The 18,951-nt window shown below is 41.5% G+C and overlaps 2 protein-coding genes across 3 annotated transcripts in view; one reads left to right on the forward strand and one right to left on the reverse strand.

Annotated features, from left to right (window-relative positions):
* Positions 1 to 615: 615 nt before the first annotated feature.
* Positions 616 to 5,333, reverse strand: SFT2D3 (SFT2 domain containing 3). Its single transcript, XM_081864087.1, has one exon. The coding sequence runs from the start codon at positions 4,796 to 4,798 to the stop codon at positions 4,157 to 4,159; it is 642 nt and encodes a 213-aa protein (XP_081720213.1). The 5' UTR covers positions 4,799 to 5,333; the 3' UTR covers positions 616 to 4,156.
* A 94-nt stretch (positions 5,334 to 5,427) lies between these two features.
* LIMS2 (LIM zinc finger domain containing 2) overlaps positions 5,428 to 18,951 on the forward strand; it is a 32,034-nt gene continuing 18,510 nt past the window's right edge. The window contains exons 1-4 of one of the 2 annotated variants that reach the window (XM_081864079.1): positions 5,428 to 6,385; positions 16,572 to 16,731; positions 17,866 to 17,932; positions 18,401 to 18,521. In XM_081864079.1, coding sequence (XP_081720205.1) covers positions 6,375 to 6,385; positions 16,572 to 16,731; positions 17,866 to 17,932; positions 18,401 to 18,521 — 359 coding nt within the window. In that variant the 5' untranslated portion in view covers positions 5,428 to 6,374. Of the gene's footprint in view, positions 6,386 to 11,603; positions 12,000 to 16,571; positions 16,732 to 17,865; positions 17,933 to 18,400; positions 18,522 to 18,951 lie in introns of those variants that run through there. The other variant, XM_081864078.1, reaches the window with a different exon arrangement.

Below are 18,951 nucleotides of genomic sequence, written 5' to 3' on the forward strand. Positions count from 1 at the left end.
ATTTCTCAACAATAAAAAGGTAAAGGTACCCCTAACCATTAGGTCCAGTCGTGACCGACTCTAGGGTTGCGACGCTCATCTCACTCTATGGGCCGAGGGAGCTGCCGTTTGTCCGCAGACAGCTTCCGGGTCATGTGGCCAGCATGACCCTTAAAAACAAAACAAGAAACAGTTTAGCTGAAGGAAAGGAGTTGCTTTTCTAATATCACCCCTTACTGGAATGAAATCTGGAAGAACAAACATGCTCAGGTGTTCCACTGAAAGTGTCTTTAAAAACAACAACATTGCTTCTCAAAAGCTTTTCTGTCTTTTTGCTAAAAGTCATTAGTGTGTTTTTATTATTATTATTATTACTACTACTACTACTACTAAATGAGTAAACTATATATATTGCTCTAAATTATTTTAGGATTATTAATGTACATTATTGGCATTATTAAGTATAAATCAAAAGTGAAAGTGGGTGCCATGCTGCAGGTTTGGACTTGGAAGTGGGTCTTGGGTCTGGACAAGTTTAATACCACTAAGGGTTATACTGCATACCAAACATGGGGGGGGGGAATCACTGAGCCTTAAGACTTCTGTCACAAGGAATCAAGACTCCTTGGCCTAGGCTTTAATTATTCAATTTTATTAACAAAAATGACACACTGCACATATCTGCAAAGCAAGTGAACGTAAAGCACATACTGTACATGTTTCTCCATTTCTCTTTGGTAGACAGCTTATTCCAATAGTGAAGCCTACCCAACTGCAGAAGAAAAGAACTAGAAAACAGCATTCTGGTGAAGTTTATTTTGTGCTTTTAAGTTTTGTTAAGTCTTTGTAGACATATGTCTACAGAGAAGCTTTGTAGTCTCTACGTTATGCTGGTACATTTCTCAAGAGATGATCTGGCAATATTAAAATATCTGAAAACCTTTTAGATGTGGTCAGTGCAGAGACAATACTGGTTCCAGCTAGCTCTGGGAATGCCCGCTCCTTCCACCTCAACCACAGTTAAATAGGAAATACACATAGCAATCTTAAGCACAGTTATAACCAACCATCTAAAAAAACCACACACACACACCAGTAAAATATTGTTTTCAGCCCCTATTTAGATCTGAGGTTTTTTTAATGTCATTCAAATCAGTTTCACTTCTGAAAGTGCTATCAGCTAGTTCTGTAAACACTTCTATTGAGACCCAAAATACTTCAAAATAAGTTTGCAAAAACTGAATCTAACCATTTCTTTCAAATGACAAGGGACTGAACAACTATGTATCTACATGAATACAAAAATGTACACTAATACAAAAACCAATCACTTACAGCCCAAATCTAATGTGCCCTCCCAATGTTGGTGGCTTGTGGGAAGATAGAATACTATGCTTGTTACTCCCTGACAGCAAAGAGATGTGCTGCTGGTTTACAGGGTGGGGGCTCTACTATAGTGCAGGCTCCACCTTTGATGGGTGGAAAGCCAGCAATAAGACGTGAAATGGGTCAGGATGCCAGGGCTCTGGATCCTGTGCTTCCTGTGAGAGGCTTGATCCATAGGCTTCTCAGCTGTGCTAGCCTGGAGCTGGCACAGCAAAAATTTAAGAAAGAAAACCCCCTTCCACCCTGGCAAGCAAAAGCAGCAAAGTATGAGATAAAGCACCCTCTGCTCTATTGATATCAGGGCAGGGTTAGCCTACCTGTTAGGCTATGTACCTCGTTGTAAGTCCCTTTTAACTCCGCAGGGCTTCCTTCTGAGTAAACAGGATTGCACTGTTAAATGTGCTCTACAATGTGTCATGCTAATTAACACTATTTTTTAAAGTCCCAATTAAAAGATTTCAGAATATTTTTATCACACAATTTAACAACACTTAGCACCATTTTGATTCAGATCTGCGGCATCTGCCATAGCCTGATTTCACTACAATGCAGGACCCACAAATCTCAAGTTTGAAAATGTAAACAAATAGGCCATCTTAATAGCAGATCACAACCTAAAGCCATAATCCTATGCATTTATTTTTTAAAAAAGTCTCACTAGGACTTGCTTCTAGTAAACATGCACAGAATTGGGCTGTACATCAAGTAGTCAAAGTATCTATTCAGACATACTAGCTACTAAATTACTTTCAAGTTTTACACTTCATGTCCCACACTGATGCAGCATTTGTGTTTGACGATAGTGCTCTTAACATTCCCACTACAGCAAGAAGCCTTTCTCAGTAACGTACTTTTGAACTGGAAGTTATTTGCATATCATTTTTTATTGTTGTCAAAAATGTTTTATTGAGAGCTACAGACTTTGAAAAACTAATACTTTAACATTTGGCTGCAAACTCTAAGCCATTTTGCAAGGCTTACTTTACTGACTTCAAATAACACTAAGAGCCACAATTAAGAGGCAGCTTCAATGGTTAGTTTTAAAATTATATTATAGCAACTTACACTGCCAAAGTGTAGTGCTTGCAGCTGCTGTTGGTTTAAGTGGTTTACAGATTACATTTGTGGAGCAAAATGAACTTTACTCAGGTGATTTTGGTAGTGCATATTGATATATTATATTAAATATGTCTATGTGATACCCATCCATCACACCACTTATCAATACTTCTAAGCTGTAGCAAGAACTAGGAGCCTGTGCAGTTCAGATTCAACCCATGGGCTTACAAAATCTTCAATGCAAACATGGAATAAGTTATGACAGAATCATATATGACAGATAGCCCCATGATCCAAAGAAGTTGAGGATAATATATTCAGGCACAGCTTTTTCACATATATTGTGATTTCCCAAAGTCACAACGAAAGCATAACCCATTATGGCAGAATTAGGCCCCATGTCTATATTATACTGTCTTTAAAATCACTGGTGTGAACTTCAGCAGTCTCATGGTCATGCCATTTTGAATATGATCAGACATAGAAGTCATTGCTTGAATAGGAAGTATGCTGGAAGTCAGCCCAAGAAAGAACTTGTGTTATGGATAAACAAAGTACTATATATACTGATACTGCTGACTTTTAGTAAGGCAAGAGGTTACATGGCAATTGGGAATGTTATGATGCTAGGGAACTGAATGGAAGCAAATCACAACAGCTTCCAAATTTATATCCTGCTCTGGCTCTGAAAAGATGAAGAGACAAACTGATGATTTAGACCATCTCATTTTAAAAGAGTTTACCGAAATCACAGTTTTTGAGCAGCTTCTTCTGAAGGAAAAAGAGCTGATCAGGCAAGTAGTAAATAGCAACTTCTCTTTCCCCCTACCATGCATCAGAGGCTGGAAAGGGTAAGGAACCATCCAGTCAGTAAACTTCTAACACATACACACCAGAGTAGCCATCTCATCCTCACTCACTTGTGCTCTTCCTCTGGATGGTGCAGAGATGGGGACTGAACCCAGCATAGTTAATAGCAAGTGGGAATGTCATTCTTGCTACTATCATATAGTCTTTCAGCCACTCTAAGCAGCAAGAGACAGGCAAGTGAGGCTTGCCACTACTTGGGACAGACCATTCCAGAAGAAATGAACTATCTGCTTGTACTCTCTCTTTAAGCAGCGCAACAGACCGGTTGCTTCTTCAAAACAGAAGTGACATCATTGAAAACACTTTCATAAAAGCATGTTTGATATATTATGCAGTTGGGTTCAAAGACAAAGAGATAGGTCTGGCATCAATGTGCACCCTCAGGGAATCTGCCAACACATACTTGTACACTTGGCTGGATCTGCCTGTTAAAAAAAAACAACAACCCTCATCACCTGCCGCTGAGAGGGCATGTGAGTGGTTTCAGAGAGCAAGGGGAGACACAAAAAGACCTTTACCCAGTACCACTGTTAAAGCCCTGAATTGGTTCAATTGCTTGAGTAGCTTGTTCAGCCAAGTTCATACACTTTTGTTGCAATTAACTTCAACTATCCTTTTCAACTGCCTTGTGCGAAGGATGCAGTGTCCCGGTAAGGTTACTCAAGTGCTCCTCTGCCCTCGATTCGAAAAGATAAACAGTAAAGAAACGTTATCCTACAAAATGCCCCATGGGCAGTCGGGTCTGGCCTGGAGACGACGTCCCGTGCTGCGCGTTGGTTTGGAGACGGGCAAGGGGCTCTTTACCACAGACATCGATCTTGTTTTCCCACGTCCATGAAGGGCTTCGCCTCGACGACCGTCCTCACACGGGCAGAGTTTTAGACACGCTGCGTCGCACGGCGCCGCCCAAGAATCCGCCGACATAGCGCAGCCCGGTAGTCCCGCCAGGTACCGAAGACAGCAAGTAGACTCCGCCGGCTCCCAGCTGGACAACGGCCCCCAGCGTGGTGAGCAGGGTGCTGCGGAGCCCAAGCGCCGCGTACAGAGTGCCGCCCACCGAGGCTAAGTAAAGGAGGGCCAGGCCGCGGCGGTCGGGCTCGCCCAGGAGGCGGCTCGGGCCCCGTAAGAAGCCCGCGGCGCCCAAGGCGAAGGTGGAGCCCAGCGACCAGAGCAGCGCGAACTTGCGGAGCAACAGGAGCGACCCGTAGAGAGCGGCGAGGCCGAAGCAGAGCGCGGCCAGCAGCAGGCACAGCGCGCTCCCCACCAGCCGCTGCCAACGGGACAGACCCGTCGGCAGCCACGGATCCGGCTCCGGCTCGGCTGCCCACGGCCACGTCTCCGTCGCGGGGAAGGGGTTGATCCGGCCCAGCCAAGTCCCCAACCCCGAGCCGGGCTTCTCCGCCTCATCTCGCGGCGGGTTCTGGGGCGCCGACAGGGCCGCCGAGCTGCCGCCCGCCTTGGACTGAGCTAAGTACTCCTGCAATTGCCGGTTTAGATCCGCCATCTTGGGGAGAAGGCGAAGGGCCTTTTGGGAAAGCGCCGGGGTGGGAAGGCAGTTGCCGATTGGTCAACTGTCGGCCGGAGTAATGCACTTCCGTGGTTTTTCTTGTCGCCAAGGGAATAGGGTTTGCGTCATCAAGGACTTGGATCTACTTTTTCCTTTAGAGACGCTGAACTATAGAGATATGAAACTTAGAGAGTGACCATCATCCGGAGAAGAAACGCCAGTCTCTTTGGACTTTGTTTTCCCCTTCCCCAGGGCGGAATTGAGAGCTGGCGGGGGCGGGTTCTAGAATTTTACTATCGCTGTGATAAGGCTGTGATTCAGTCAGAAACAATTACGTAGCGGTAACAAAGAAATAAATGCTTGCTCTATCTTATTGTAAAAGTAACGGTATGCTAGTTTAATTGAAGTCATTTATTACTACAGCAGCTCCTCTTTGGAATGCCTCCCTGATTTCATTTGCCATGTCAAGATCACTATGAGCAATTTGGTCATGGGGCAGGGGTGGCAACTTGAATAAAATATTGGGGGTCTAGGTAAGCCCTGCCCCACATATGACCCGGTGAATGCACACTATTTGAATGGTAATGCCCATCAACTTGAGGCCCCCTCTATAGTTCTGCGCCCTTCTCATTCCTATAGAGGTTGGGTTTGGAGATAAGTGACCCACTGATTCTCTCCATTACATCAGGCTTCTGTTATGCCCACAGTGCTGTCTTATCAGTGCTGTCCTGCTCACTCCTGCTTGCTCATCTTGGCTCAGAGGCTTCCAGCTTTTAGCATATAAATGGTGTCTTACCTTCAAACGTATTTACCAGTTGCATTCCAGCCCTCTCTGAATTGCAGCCATGTCCCCTTGCACTCTCGATATCTGCCACTCCCTAACTTGAGGGTGTTAAATAAGAAGAATGCGCGAAGATTAGTTTCAATAAGGGCAATAAGCTTGTCCTGAATAACGGCTGCAGATCTGAGAGGTTTATTGTTGAAAGGATAGCGCAGAGATTCTAGCATAACATTAGGTGGGAGAGGCATGTAATGGACTTCTGTGACTGCCCCTGAATGACCATAATAAGGACAAACCGAACAGCTTTAGGGGGGGTCTTCATAGTCTCCGCTGTCCCTTTGGGGCTGCTCCCACGGCGGTGCTTACACGATGGGTTTCCATTCCCTACTCAGCCTACGGAGCACCAACAGCCGCGCCTTCAGCTCCCTACACGTCCCTCTCTTTCCCGCAAGCTTGGCTCGTGCCCTGCCGCCCAAGCGCTCCCCCCGCCTGGCCCGCCCACCGGCCGGCCACGGCTATTTCATTATTTATTATTTCATTCCCTTTCTAGGAAAAGTATGTGCTGGGCCGAGCCGAGGGGCGGGAAGAGGAGGCAGCCCGTCTTCTGGAGGCCTTGGGGGGCGGCCCGCCACCGCGGCTGACCCAGGGCGGAGGACAGGCGAGAGCCAAGCGGGCCGGGCGCTGCTGCCTGAGCCGGGGCCCGAGTGGCTCTAGAGCGCGGGCGGGTCTCGTCCTCTCCTCACTTGTCAGGACAGCCGCTGCCGCCGCCTCAGCGCGGGGCCGGGAGCCGCCATGACGGGCAGGTAGGAACTGAGCAGCAGGAGAAGCCCTCGGGGTCCCCTCGCCAGCGCCGGCGGTGAGGATGGGCGGAGAGCGACTCCGCGGCCTCTGGCTCTCAGAGCGGGCAGTTCAGCCCCGTTTCCAGTCGTGAGCCTTCCCGCCGCCGACAGCCCCCTCCTGGCCGGTGATATTATCACTTGCACGCTCGGAGCAGCCCTTGGGAGTGCCCAGAAATCGGCCAGCTTAGCTGCTCAGGGTTTTCGCCCTTCCCTTCGGGATAAAAAAAATGAAATGATGTCAGGGAGGTGTTTAGGAATTGGGCTTTCCACGGAATTTGAGGCTGTCTTTTTTTTTATTGCTGCAAACCGCTTTGTTAGGCCTTTTCAACATACAGCCCCTGAAAGATTCCTGTTCCACAGTGCGTCCTTTTTAGGGTGCCCAAGACTCGCTGTTGCTTCTGCTACAACAGACTAACCCCACCCTGGAATGTGTGACGCTTGCCATTTTTGTTTTAATTGTTTGGTTCAATAGTGTACTGTATATATATATGCAAAGCCCAGACACTTAGCTGCTACTGGGCATGTGAAGGAAATAATGAAGGGAGCATCTCTCCAGCAAGGGCAGAGTGAACTTCCCTCAAGGGGGGACCGCAGAGAACTGGCAAAACAAAAGATGGTGTGGTTTGGGTACAGAAATATTGTAACAATGATAAAACAATCAAAGAGCCTTGTGGCAAATTAAAGACTAACAAGTTTATTATGACGGGAGGTTTCATGAACTCAAGCCCACTTTGCGAGATGCATGAAATTTAGTTGGCAGGTATAAAGGAGAACATTTCAAGGTGGGAGTTGAATAGCAATGAGATGCAAAAATTGCAGTCAGTGAAAACTAGAGTTAAAATATATGTTTAAGGACCATGCCCGGAGGCAAATCTAGATGCTCTGCCCCTGTGTCATTCTGGTTACACTAGAACAGGATCTAATAATGGCATCCGCAATACCAGGGGTTTATTCACCTAGTGAGATTTATACTATCATCTGCCAACAGTACCCTTCATAGGACAGACAGGTCAGTCTGATAATTTAAATGGTAATATCCATAAATCAGTGAGAGAATATTTCCACCTCTCAAGTCACTCTGTAACTGACCTTAAGGGTGACCATTCTGCAACAAGAAACAATACAACATGAAACTGCTAATTCATCAATAAGTTCAGTGCCATCACTTATGGGTGAACTTGAAAGAAAGGATTTTTATCTCACTGTGTGTGTGTGAATTAACTTACCATTATCAGGATATGACTTTCTTGCCAATGGTTTTCAGCCAATTAGCACCAATCTGCTACTGCAAAAAGTGTACATATTTAACATATATATATATTTAAGTTCATATTTTTATTGTAATTTTTGCATCTCATTGCCATTCAACTCCCACCTTGCAATTTTATTCTTTTTATACCTACCAACTTTCACTTTATGCATCTGAAAAAGTGGGCATGAGTCCCAAAAACCTTATGTCATGTTACATTTGTTATTCTTTTAAGGTGCCATAAGATTCTGCTTGTTTTCTTGCAAGGAATTAACACAGCTGCACCTCTGTAACTATAATTAGACATTAATTGCTAGTGTGAGTGACCATCCTGTGAATGTTCCCCATGTTATCTGTGCCTTGAATAGATGTAGGTAGGAAGAAGAGTGGATTGGAGATCCCAATTAAGTTTTGTGTTTTATGTATCCCATCTATTGCTTTCTGCGTGGTTTTCTGTGGTCCCTAACATTTAGGGCAGGAGGAATCAGAACTTCTTATTTCCCACCCTGTGTAAAACTAATCGGGACAAATGGAGCACTGACCACATAATTCTATGCATGTTAACTCAGAAGTAAGTCCCACTATGTTCATTCGGGCCTACTCACAGGTAAGTTTGTATAGAATTGCATTTGAATGTGTTTTATAACTTGATTTTATTTCCCAGTTCTTTGGGCTCCCTGTAGCTCAGGTGGAAAAGTTATAATGATTGATTATTACCAGAATGAATTAAAGGAAGCATGTGTTTAACTTTCTCATACTCACCTGTTTGATTATATGGCTATTTTGTTAAGTAACTAAAAGGAGGGAAAGCTATAATAATTTATAGTTACACAAAAACAAGACATGATTGTTAGAATTAGATTCTTAACAGTGTATTATTTAAAACAGGTCTTATGAAAGACTTTGAAAAAATAAGTTTGTTGAAGAATCCAATTTGCTGATGATAGCTTTTCCTCCTTTTAGTTACTTAACAAAATAGCTCAGGTGGAAAAGTTATAATGATTGATTATGACCAATGGTCCTTGATTATGACCATTCTATGAAATGAACTGATACTCAGCTGTCTTTCCATTTTCTCCCCAAAGCAACCTTGCATAAGCAGTGTAAGTTCAAGATTGATAAGGAATTGTTTAGGAAGTACTTGAAACAAGTTCAGGTATTCAGGGTCAGATGAATTTCTTTATAAAATACTAAAGGAACTGGCAGGTCTTGTCTCAGAAGTTATTTGTATCATCTGAGAAATTGTGGAGAACAGGTGAGGTGCCACAGAACTGTAGAAAAAGTTTGTTGTTGTTGTTTTATCACTTATATGCCAAAGTGGCATGTTGTCTCAATCCTCAAAAATGGGGAAAAGGAAAATTTGGAAAATTATAGACTATAGAGTTGATTTTATAAGGTTAAAGTCAGATCAGTGCCTGGTTGAGATACTGCTTGGGAACTACAGAAATGCCACCTTGGGTTGTAGGATAGAGAATGCAGGATATAAATGTAAGAAATTTAATATACTGTATTAAGAAGTCCATTTGTGAGCACTTTGATAATGCAGTTAATAATAGAAGACAGCATTGATTTTTCAAAAATGTGTATTGTTGCTAAACTCAGTACTTTTTTGAACATATTATTAGTTTAGTGGATTGTGGGAATGCTTTTGCATATAAATTATCTTTATTTCAGCAGAATGTTTGACAAAGTTGATGATGATATTTTCATTAGCAAACAGCTTAATGTCAGGTGATTCCCAGAAGGTTGGGAAATTGTTCAGAGAGGGCTAATGGAAATAAGTTTCAAGTGGGGTGCTGCAGAGCTTTTCCTTTGACCCAGTACTCCTTAATGTTGGAATCAATGACTTGGATGAAGAGGTAGAAGGCATGCTTATCAGATATGTGGATGACGCAATACTGGTGAGGATACCTAACACATCATAAATAAAATTCAAAACAACTTTTATCAAATATCTCACCTGGCGTCTTCATTAAACATCTTTAGGCACCAGGTGAAAACATTCCTCTTCAACCAGGGCTTTGTCTGGTTAACATTCTAGGTCCTTTAAATGTGTTTGTAGAAGGGATGTTATTGGTTTGGATCTTGTTTTTATGATGTGTGTTGTACTTTTGTTTTGTATTTTTATGCTGTGAACCACCCTGAGATCTTCAGATGAATGGCAGTATATAAATTTAATAAATGTTTAAAAACCAGAAAAATTTACAAAATGAAATTCAATAGCGACAAATGCAAGATTCTAGATTTAGGCTAGTTAAATAAATAAAATATCCAGGTACAGGATATGGGATACCTGACTTGGCAGTGGCACATGTGGAAATAATCTTGGAATTGTAGTCAATCACATGTTGAAACGAGCTATTTGTGTGCTGTGGCTGCACAAGAGGCTAACGTGATTTTTGGCAGTACAGTATTAACAGAACGGTAATTTCCAAGCCACAGAAAGTAATAGTTCTACTGCATGTCACAGTCACACTTTCTCCTTAGCGCTGTGTCCATTTTGGGGTGCTGCACTTTAAGAAGAGCATGGACAAACTGAAAAAGGTTGAGGAGGGCAACAAAATGATCAGCAGTAAGGAAAATGAGGAATAGATGAACTGTGTACGTATGTGTAGTCTGAAGAAGGAAAGACTGAGAGGAAACGTTGATAGGGCTTTTTAAATTCCTGAAAGGCTTCCACATAGAAATAGGAGACTTGTTCTGCTTCCTTAGAGAACAGGGGTAGACCTAATGGGCTTAAATTACAGGTGAGTAGATTTCAGCTGAACATTAGGACAAATGTTTTGATGGTAAGAGCAGTTTGACAACAGAACTAAAGTGGGTTTGACCTCACTGGAGGTCTTCAAGTAAGGGCTGGACAGTCATCTGTTGGCAAAGTTGCCACTTTAGATTTCCAGGCACTCACCAGCTTTATGATTCTGTGACTAATGGATTGAGAGAGGGATTAAGGCTGCATTATTATATGCATAAGCCAGGTGCACTAGGCCAATATAATGTTCACCTCCATATCTTTGGGTGGAATTAGCAGGTGCAAAACCAAAGGTACTTAATTTCAGTACTCCCTGCTTGAAATATTTGGACCCATTGTTCTGAAAGATAATTAAGAAAGCTATTGTTTCTGTGTTTAAAAATGTTAAAAAGCAGGTAGAATATAGGAGGGAGTGATTTTTGCCAGTACTTTTTTGTCATTTTTATGAAATAGATTTTGGAATTGTCATTTCTTACTTATAATACATCTAATTATGCATCTGTGCTTGGTTGGGATACTGGGAAACTTTTCTGCTACTTGTTTGTGCTTCTTAATTTAAAGGACTGGTTTTCTGCATTGTTGGATTTTGCTACTTTTTCTTTTTTTGGCTTGGATTTTTATATAGCCAGAATCAGCAATAGTAAGCATAATCACACATAATTTTCAGTATATGAAAAAAGTTTTTTTTTTAAAGGAGAAATAAGTTGAGGGGGGTTAGACTAGATGACCCTCATGTCCCTTCCAACTCTACGATTTGATGATTCTGAGGTTAGGGAGGTCTGGATCATCCAAACAATAGAAACGCTAGTCCTGACTCCAGCTTATGTAATGTGATCTCCCTAAAGTGGGCGTGGAATTAGTTGTGTAAAAGAACAGCTTGAGTCTGTAACACTACTGCATCTCAGAGAGAACAAAGTGGGGAATGGAATGTAAAGTATGTTTCTTTTCTCAGCTTATTGATATTCTGACTATATGTGGCTTTTGAAGTAAGCTTCAAAGCTAGCCTGCTGTTTTCCAGCATTTGTTTTCCCAAGTGGCAATCCGATCACTAGGTAATATAGAATTGTGATGGAACTGGTCAAAGAAGACTGATACGAAGGAGTCTATTTCAGCAAGTAGTCTTTGGTGGGGGGGGGTTTCTCTCAAATTCAGTTTTTTTGATTCTGTGATTTTAGTAAAGGAATCAAGGTAAAAAAAAAAAATCAAGATTTTTTAATTTTAGTTCTTGTTCAAATGACTCTGAACAAATTACACTAATTCCATACTTGAAGAAAAGAAGGAAGATGTTGAATAGTTACAGAGCAGCAGCTGCTGCATAAGAAGCACGGACTTGTTCTTGTAGTATTTCTGATAAAAGCAGTTATCCAAAGAAACTGCTTCCTTGAACCTACAGTGTTATTTGTGGACTGCTCTTCAGTTATCCTCATACAGCTTTTCTACCCAGAGGTAATGAATTCCATGGCTGGCGTGAAACTTCGGGGGCTAGCATCTTCCAAACTCTATCAACGCCGGCAAGATCGTCTGAGTGGCACAGGGTCACTATGGAATGATGGGAAAGACAGGGCAGCTGGGATATTTAGGTAGGTTATTTGGATAGCTGTTTTAGATTAATGGTCTCGGATTATTGGAATGTTTCCTTTGAAGCAGGAAGGAAGGCAAAACTAGACAGGCTGACACGACTGTGTTTCAGTTTCCACTCTTTGTTTGAAGAGGTATCTTTGGCTCTGGTATTAACAGTTCTGAACAATAGCAGGAAAACAACCATGGGAACTTTTGCCTCCTTGGTGATGCTGGGCAGGCTAACAATGTGGGAGTTGTAGGCACCACATAAACAAAAGCTAAGGCGCTATGTGTAGTCTTAATAGTCTTGTGAAAGTTCAAGCTTTTGTTGACACCTGGAACAAACCAATACTTTTATACCACCCGAAATAAGTCTTTTCCATTGTAAATAGTTTTCTATGTTATTTTTTTCTTTCTTTTCATCATATATTGAATTGTCATACTGAAAAAAGAATAGGGATTTGCCCTTCCCTTAAGATCTCTAAAGCAGGGCAAAGTTCAGCAAGCACAGTGTTTCCTGTCTTTGTGATATGTCCCCATGGAATTTCGGTGGTATTCAAAATTCTTACAAGAAACAATACCCTTATCCCCTCTGGAACATGATCATATGCAGGATAAATTAAATAAACACGTAGATAACTATCATCACCTAGAAGACTCCTGCTCAATTAGGCTTTTAATTTTTTTGCCAAATAGTCGTCAACTCATGTCTATTGCAGGGTTGCCATATTTCAAGTGAAATCCAGACAAAAATTCATTGAACTTTTATTGGAAGGGGCAAAGCTGTTTCGCATAACATAAAGCTATTTCTGCTACAAGGGTTCACTGGATTGCATTTGGTCTGGTAGTAGAACCAGAAGGCTTTTCTTTTGTTCTAAGCAAATAATGTCTGGTCTGAATTGCACTAGGCTGTAGGCTCTGTGTCTTAATCTCATTTCCCATAGTAATTCATACACTAAAACGTTTCTGTTTTCGTGACTCACTCACATCCCATATGAAAATGTGTGGTTTTGGTTCATGAGAGGGTACTGCTTTAGATGCAGGGGAATTAAAGGGGAAGATTCTACAATAGGAGACAGGTTCATTTACTGAGATACTCCGGAAGAATACTGAAATAATTCAGAAGGGGAAGAATTGTAGATAAAATGGAAAGTGTAGGGCAGTGCTTTTCAAATTGTTCCACTCTCTGAGAGGTGTTTGAGCATGTTGTAGAGAACAGGTGGCATCAGTTGGGTCCACCAATTCTGTCTGGCATCTCAGAACCCAGAATCCTCCGCCAACTAACTTACTTAAATAAGATTTGTTTATGTACATTAAAGGTGAATCAGAGACTTGGCTCCTAAGCTCTTGATTTGTTTCTCTCTACTCCTGAGACGTGAACACTTACATCACAGCAGGTATGTGGAAGTGTTGTAAGTGTTCAATCAGCATGGATAGTGAGTATCTGTGAGGCAGAAACAGCCCTCCCCCAATTTTCTTGTCTGTATTGAAAGGTAGAATTAAGAACAGCCCCTTCTGAATTCTCAGTTGTGCAAATAAGACTGATTGTTTAACACAATGGCAATGAAATACAGTCCGTATCTACAGGAAAAGGGGTCCCCCCCACCCCAAGCATCTTCTTCTTAAGGAATTAAATATAACATTGGTATGTTTAAGGAATTAAATATAACATTCACCACGCCTTTATGCTACATTGCCAACTCATCTTTTACAAGAGACAGAGATACTGTAATTCTTTTGTTAGAGTTCCTAAATACATCAGAGATCAAAATAAATTCTGGTTGTGGACTGCCTCTCTTGTGCCATCAAGCTCCCAGCTGAGTTGTCACAAGGACCTCCTGAGCAGCTGTGAATTTCAAGCACCGCAAAGCTCCAGGAGAATTAATAATAGTGATGTGTTTGGGTGTGCACTTGTGTTATTTCTAATGACCTCTTCCTCATGCTGATTTCCATGTATGTGTGAGCCACAGTGTGAAGAAAATTCCACAGACTTAGAGGTCTCTTTCATTGTTGCCTTTTCTTGCTTTTTGTTGATCTTGACTGACTAATTTGCACATGAAGACTTTTATACCCAAAACAGAATACCTTCATTGTATTAATTAAAACTGATGACTTTTAATTATAAATCTTTTAAGCTATGCATATCTGATTATGCTTTGACATTAGACATCACACTTAGTAAACAGCCTTCCTATGCTATCTACACTGTGCTTTGGTTATGAGTCATCTCTCTGTTGATCTCCAGTGGATCAATGGGATGTGTTTACCAGTCCAGCACAATCCCAGGGACAATTACTGCTACAGAGCTTATGTTGCTCACTTTCAGTGGTGGTGCAGGTGCTGTATTGTCCTGTGTTGTCCCACTCCTTGGTTCTCAGGCACAAACATATGAGCTTTCTTTAAACCATATGGCACAGTCCTTTCCAGATGGCACTTTAAAGATATCTCCATTTCACTGCCTCTAGTCTTGTCATTAATAACTATTACTGTCCTGCAGTTTCTGCAGTGAAGCCTCAACATGAGAATGGAGTTGCTATCTGAAGCAAGCTGTTCTCCACCAAACTTTGCTACCAGCTTTGTGGCATGAATAAGTCTGAAAAGTTTATGCTGTTCATATAAAAGTGGGAAATGGATGATTGCTAGAGCTGCTGCAAAGGCTGAGCAGTCTTAGCAAGGGGCTGGCAAGCACAGTTATAAAAGTAATTAATAGTCTGGTTGATGGAGATGAGTACTTTAACAAGGTAGGAACAATAATGGAAAGACCTTTTGTAGGATCAGACGAGGGCAAGGTTGAAGAGTTACTTCCATTTGGAGATGGAGATGTATATTTAAGGGAATTTTATAACATCTGTGAAGTTTGCAGTTTTAGATTTGTCAGTGGCCAGGATAATAGCACATCCTGTTTGATTTCATAATTATGTGTAATATTTTCTGAATTAATCTTGATTAATTTACATCAGGCTTTCTTTAAGGCACTGTGACTTCTGCATGGCCTTTGTACTTCTCATTACCAACGACATTTTTATTTATAACAGTCACTTATTCCGTTTACCCTTTATCAGTTTTATTACATCTCCGTATATCCCAAGATAGTTTTGGGATGTAGCACCTAATTACTCAGTTTCATTATAATTTTTCCTGTGCTCTCATAAGATTGTCTGGATAGCTGATTGTTTGTAAGATTCTGCTGGGAGTTATGAAAGCCTGCTGCCACTATGATGTTAAATATGATCAATCCTCTCACATTTGACATTTTTAGCCTGTTGTGTGTGGGTGGATGAGTGGGATGGATGAATTTAAGACCTGCATAGCTAGAATCCAGAAATGTTTCCAAGGACAAAAACATGGGCCTGCAAGGACACAGATTAATTATTTGTCTCTTGGTGGGAGTTTTCATTTCTGTTTCGTAAAGCCCATCAGGACTCCTTCAGCTCTTGCATAAACATTCTTTCAATTGTGTTTGTGTCCTGTTCAGTATGTCCCACATTATCTGTATTTACCCATGCTTCCCTGGTAGTTTTTGCACTTTTTGTTGTGGAATATATTTGTGTTTAAATATCAAAGAGTATGAGTAATTCAACTGCATTTTGCTCCAAGGTGACTTTGCTTGCTTCCAGTCCCTTCCATAGTAGCATAGGTGGCCTTGGGTGACTCTGCTCTGCCAAGGCAATGATAGAGGGCAACTGCTGATGTGTCAGGAGCCCTGGTGGCTGATTCCGTACTAACAGATATGACTTTGGTGTTAGATCTCTTGAAAGCATAGTATTTGTATTTTGCCTTTTGCACAGTTATCCATGCTTCATAAAGTGCCTATAGGCTTAACTTTTCACATTAAAACTCTGGAGGGGTTTGTTCACTCTTTCACATCTGTTGAAGAACACAGCATCAAGGCTATCTCCAAACTCAGAAGATTACTTGTGAATTTTTATTTGCATGAGTGATGTTGATTAATAGTGTCTGGCTCTGTGACCCAGTAGCTTTTCTAAGCCATAGATTATCTGAAGCAGATATGGCTGGAAACAAGACTGTCCAGATCACAGAATTCCACACGCAGTCAGAGCATGCTTTAAAACCAGCCAATGGATTCTAAAGGTAATGTAAAGCACTTATCTGAAAGTGGACATTCAGTTATTTGTTTTTTCATTCCATTGTCTGCTTGAGACACTGGCATCTAAACACGTTTACTGTAAATTTCCATTGCTTTCAGTGACATTTAAGACAAATCTAGACATCAGCAAAGTTGACTATTACAAAGAATATTCTGTAAAGGGCACAGAAAATTTATTGAGTTTTCTTGGTTTTCTACTTTGTGCTAGCAAATGCCTTATTCAGTCCTCTTATGCAGTTTGGATTCAAATAGGCTCATCATTGAAGTTGACAGAAAATATCCCACTGACCTACTGGAAGATTTGGCTTTCTAACATGGAGGGGTTGATGAGCATGTATGGAACCCTTCAATATATAGATTTTGTATATGGTAAAACATAAATTTGTAAGCATGGACTTCTCATTGATTTGATTAATTTGACTTAGATGGTTTTGATGGCTTCAATATGTAATTGTGATATTTCTTTTTCTGTTTTGTTCCCCAGTAACATGTCAGATGCCCTTGCAAATGCTGTGTGTGAGCGCTGCCGAGCTCGCTTTGATCCAACTGAGCGAATCGTGAACAGCAATGGGGAACTATATCATGAAAACTGCTTTGTCTGTGCTCAGTGCTTCCGCCAGTTTCCAGATGGACTCTTCTACGATGTAAGATCAACATCTTTCTGATAGTGTGAAAAGCTACTTGACTTTTTCCTCCACTTACATGATTTTAAGAAGCTTGACTGAACTTTCTGTGGGGTTTGATTATCCAAAATTCATTTGCAATTCTTACATCAATGACCCCCTTCCATTTCCTCCATGTATACAGTAATTTAGCTTTGATATGATTCAATGATTCAGTCATCAATGAGGTTTTGCTTTCCTAGGCAGGACACCAGTATTGTCAATAATGCCCTGCTTCAGACATAGTGCTGAGCTATTGTTTAGTGTTATGTTCTTGAGCCAGGGCTTGTTTGCTCCATCCTTCTCTAGGATAGCCACAAGGATGTGATTAGAAGCTTTCATTTTCATTCTCAGTTAACCACAGAGAAGCATTAACATCTGAACCCTAAACTGTGGCTTGTTTTAACTGTGGTTTATTGAAACAAACCAATTTCATAAACCACAGTTCAAAGTTGACTTGTTTTGATTAACCATAGTTAAGACTAACCACAGCTTGTCCTATAATGGGATTAGATGCTAAACTTCAGTTAGTTAAACATGGAAGCAACATTCTGTTCTTTTATTTGGAGATGTATTGGAGGAAGTGTGGGGGTGGGGGAAGTGAGTAAGCTGATGAATTCAAGGCCCATTCACCTGTGGAATGGTGTCACTGCGCTGACCCATCTCAACAAATGCAACATTGCCTGGTCCATAAGGGTACCCTGTTGCTCTGCCGCCCATCATGCTCTGTTCTGCAGCCAATATAATTAAAATGAGAGAGTGTTGTAAGAGTGCAGTACATGCTTATAGAACAAATATATTGTTATTAAAATGTTGATCCAAAATAGGTTGCATTAGGGATTAGCTTTCCTAAGAATTAATTACTTCAAAGGAACACCAAAAATTGCAGTGATTGAAATAATGGTGGTAAATAGTTTGTAGAAGCTAGAACTTTGCACTTACATTCTGTGTAACAGTAGCTTCATACGCACCACACATTTAAAGCCCACCCCCTTCCCAAAGAACCCTGGGAACTGTGGTTTAAGGGTGCTGGGAATTGTAACTCTGTGGTGGGCAAACTAGAATTACATAGTGGAATTTTTTTAAAGATACGTTCTTCTGCATCTTTTTTTACAGTTTGAAGGGAGGAAGTATTGTGAGCATGACTTCCAGATGCTGTTTGCGCCATGCTGTGGGGAATGTGGTAAGATGCAGATCATTCAAGCCTTCTCTCTCTCTCTCTCTCTCTCTCTCTCTCTCTCTCTCTGGAAAGCTACACAAAGGTGAAAGAATTATTAATGATGGATGTTGTTCTCATTAGGCACTCTGGTCAAGAGCAATAAAATAATTAGTTTTGAGGTTTTAAAGCCAAAGTTCCTGACATTCAGAATATAGTTTTTTATGTTTCAGTGGCATGGATATTAGTCCTGAGCCTGAAAAATGTGGGTATGAATTATTCAGTGGCCTTCATTAAGTCACTCTCACTCAGACTCAGTTTCTTCAATAATAGTTAATTGCAGGCTTATTCTGAGTCTAAGATAATTGTAAATTGCAATATAAATTATTAAAATATATCATCCATGGAATTCTCTGTGGGGATGGCGGTGCACATAGAGAAGAGTCCTGAAATAAATCAAGTGTTTTAACTGAAGTGTGGTGCTTCTATTCTAAGGTGAATTCATCATTGGCCGTGTTATCAAAGCAATGAACAATAACTGGCACCCAGAATGCTTTCGTTGTGAGCTCTGTGATGTGGTTCTTGCTGATTTGGGCTTTGTGAAGAATGCTGGCAGGTAAGAAGGATCAGAGGACGTGAACATGAGATAATTCTTTGGATGTCAGGACCACTTCACACTCTAGATGGAGAAATCCCAGGGTGTGTGGTGGGATCTGCAAATGCATGCTTTAAATACGTGCACACCCAGAGAAGGAGATGCCCAAAAATCACAGGCACGTATGCACTTTTGCAGAGCTGATAATGTCTTCCAAAACACACATTCATCTCTCTTAAGTATGATGGTTTAGCACAGGGGTCTGCAACCTTTAAGACAAAAAGAGCCACTTGGACCCGTTTCCGAAGGAAAAAAAAACTGGGAGCCACAAAACCATTGTGACATTTAAAACAAATATATCTCCAGAGATCTGACAGTGGGCGGGAAGGTGACGTCGGGACGGTGCGTGACTAACGCACGCACCACCCCCATGCGACGTCACAGCCAGTAC

The sequence above is a fragment of the Podarcis erhardii genome (assembly GCF_964252035.2).
Source record: "Podarcis erhardii genome assembly, chromosome: 5".
Lineage (NCBI taxonomy): Eukaryota > Metazoa > Chordata > Lepidosauria > Squamata > Lacertidae > Podarcis > Podarcis erhardii.

Coding starts and splice junctions, on each gene's coding strand:
- SFT2D3 (XM_081864087.1), bottom strand. CDS start 4,798: ATGGCGGATCTAAACCGGCAATTGCAGGAGTACTTAGCTCAGTCCAAG.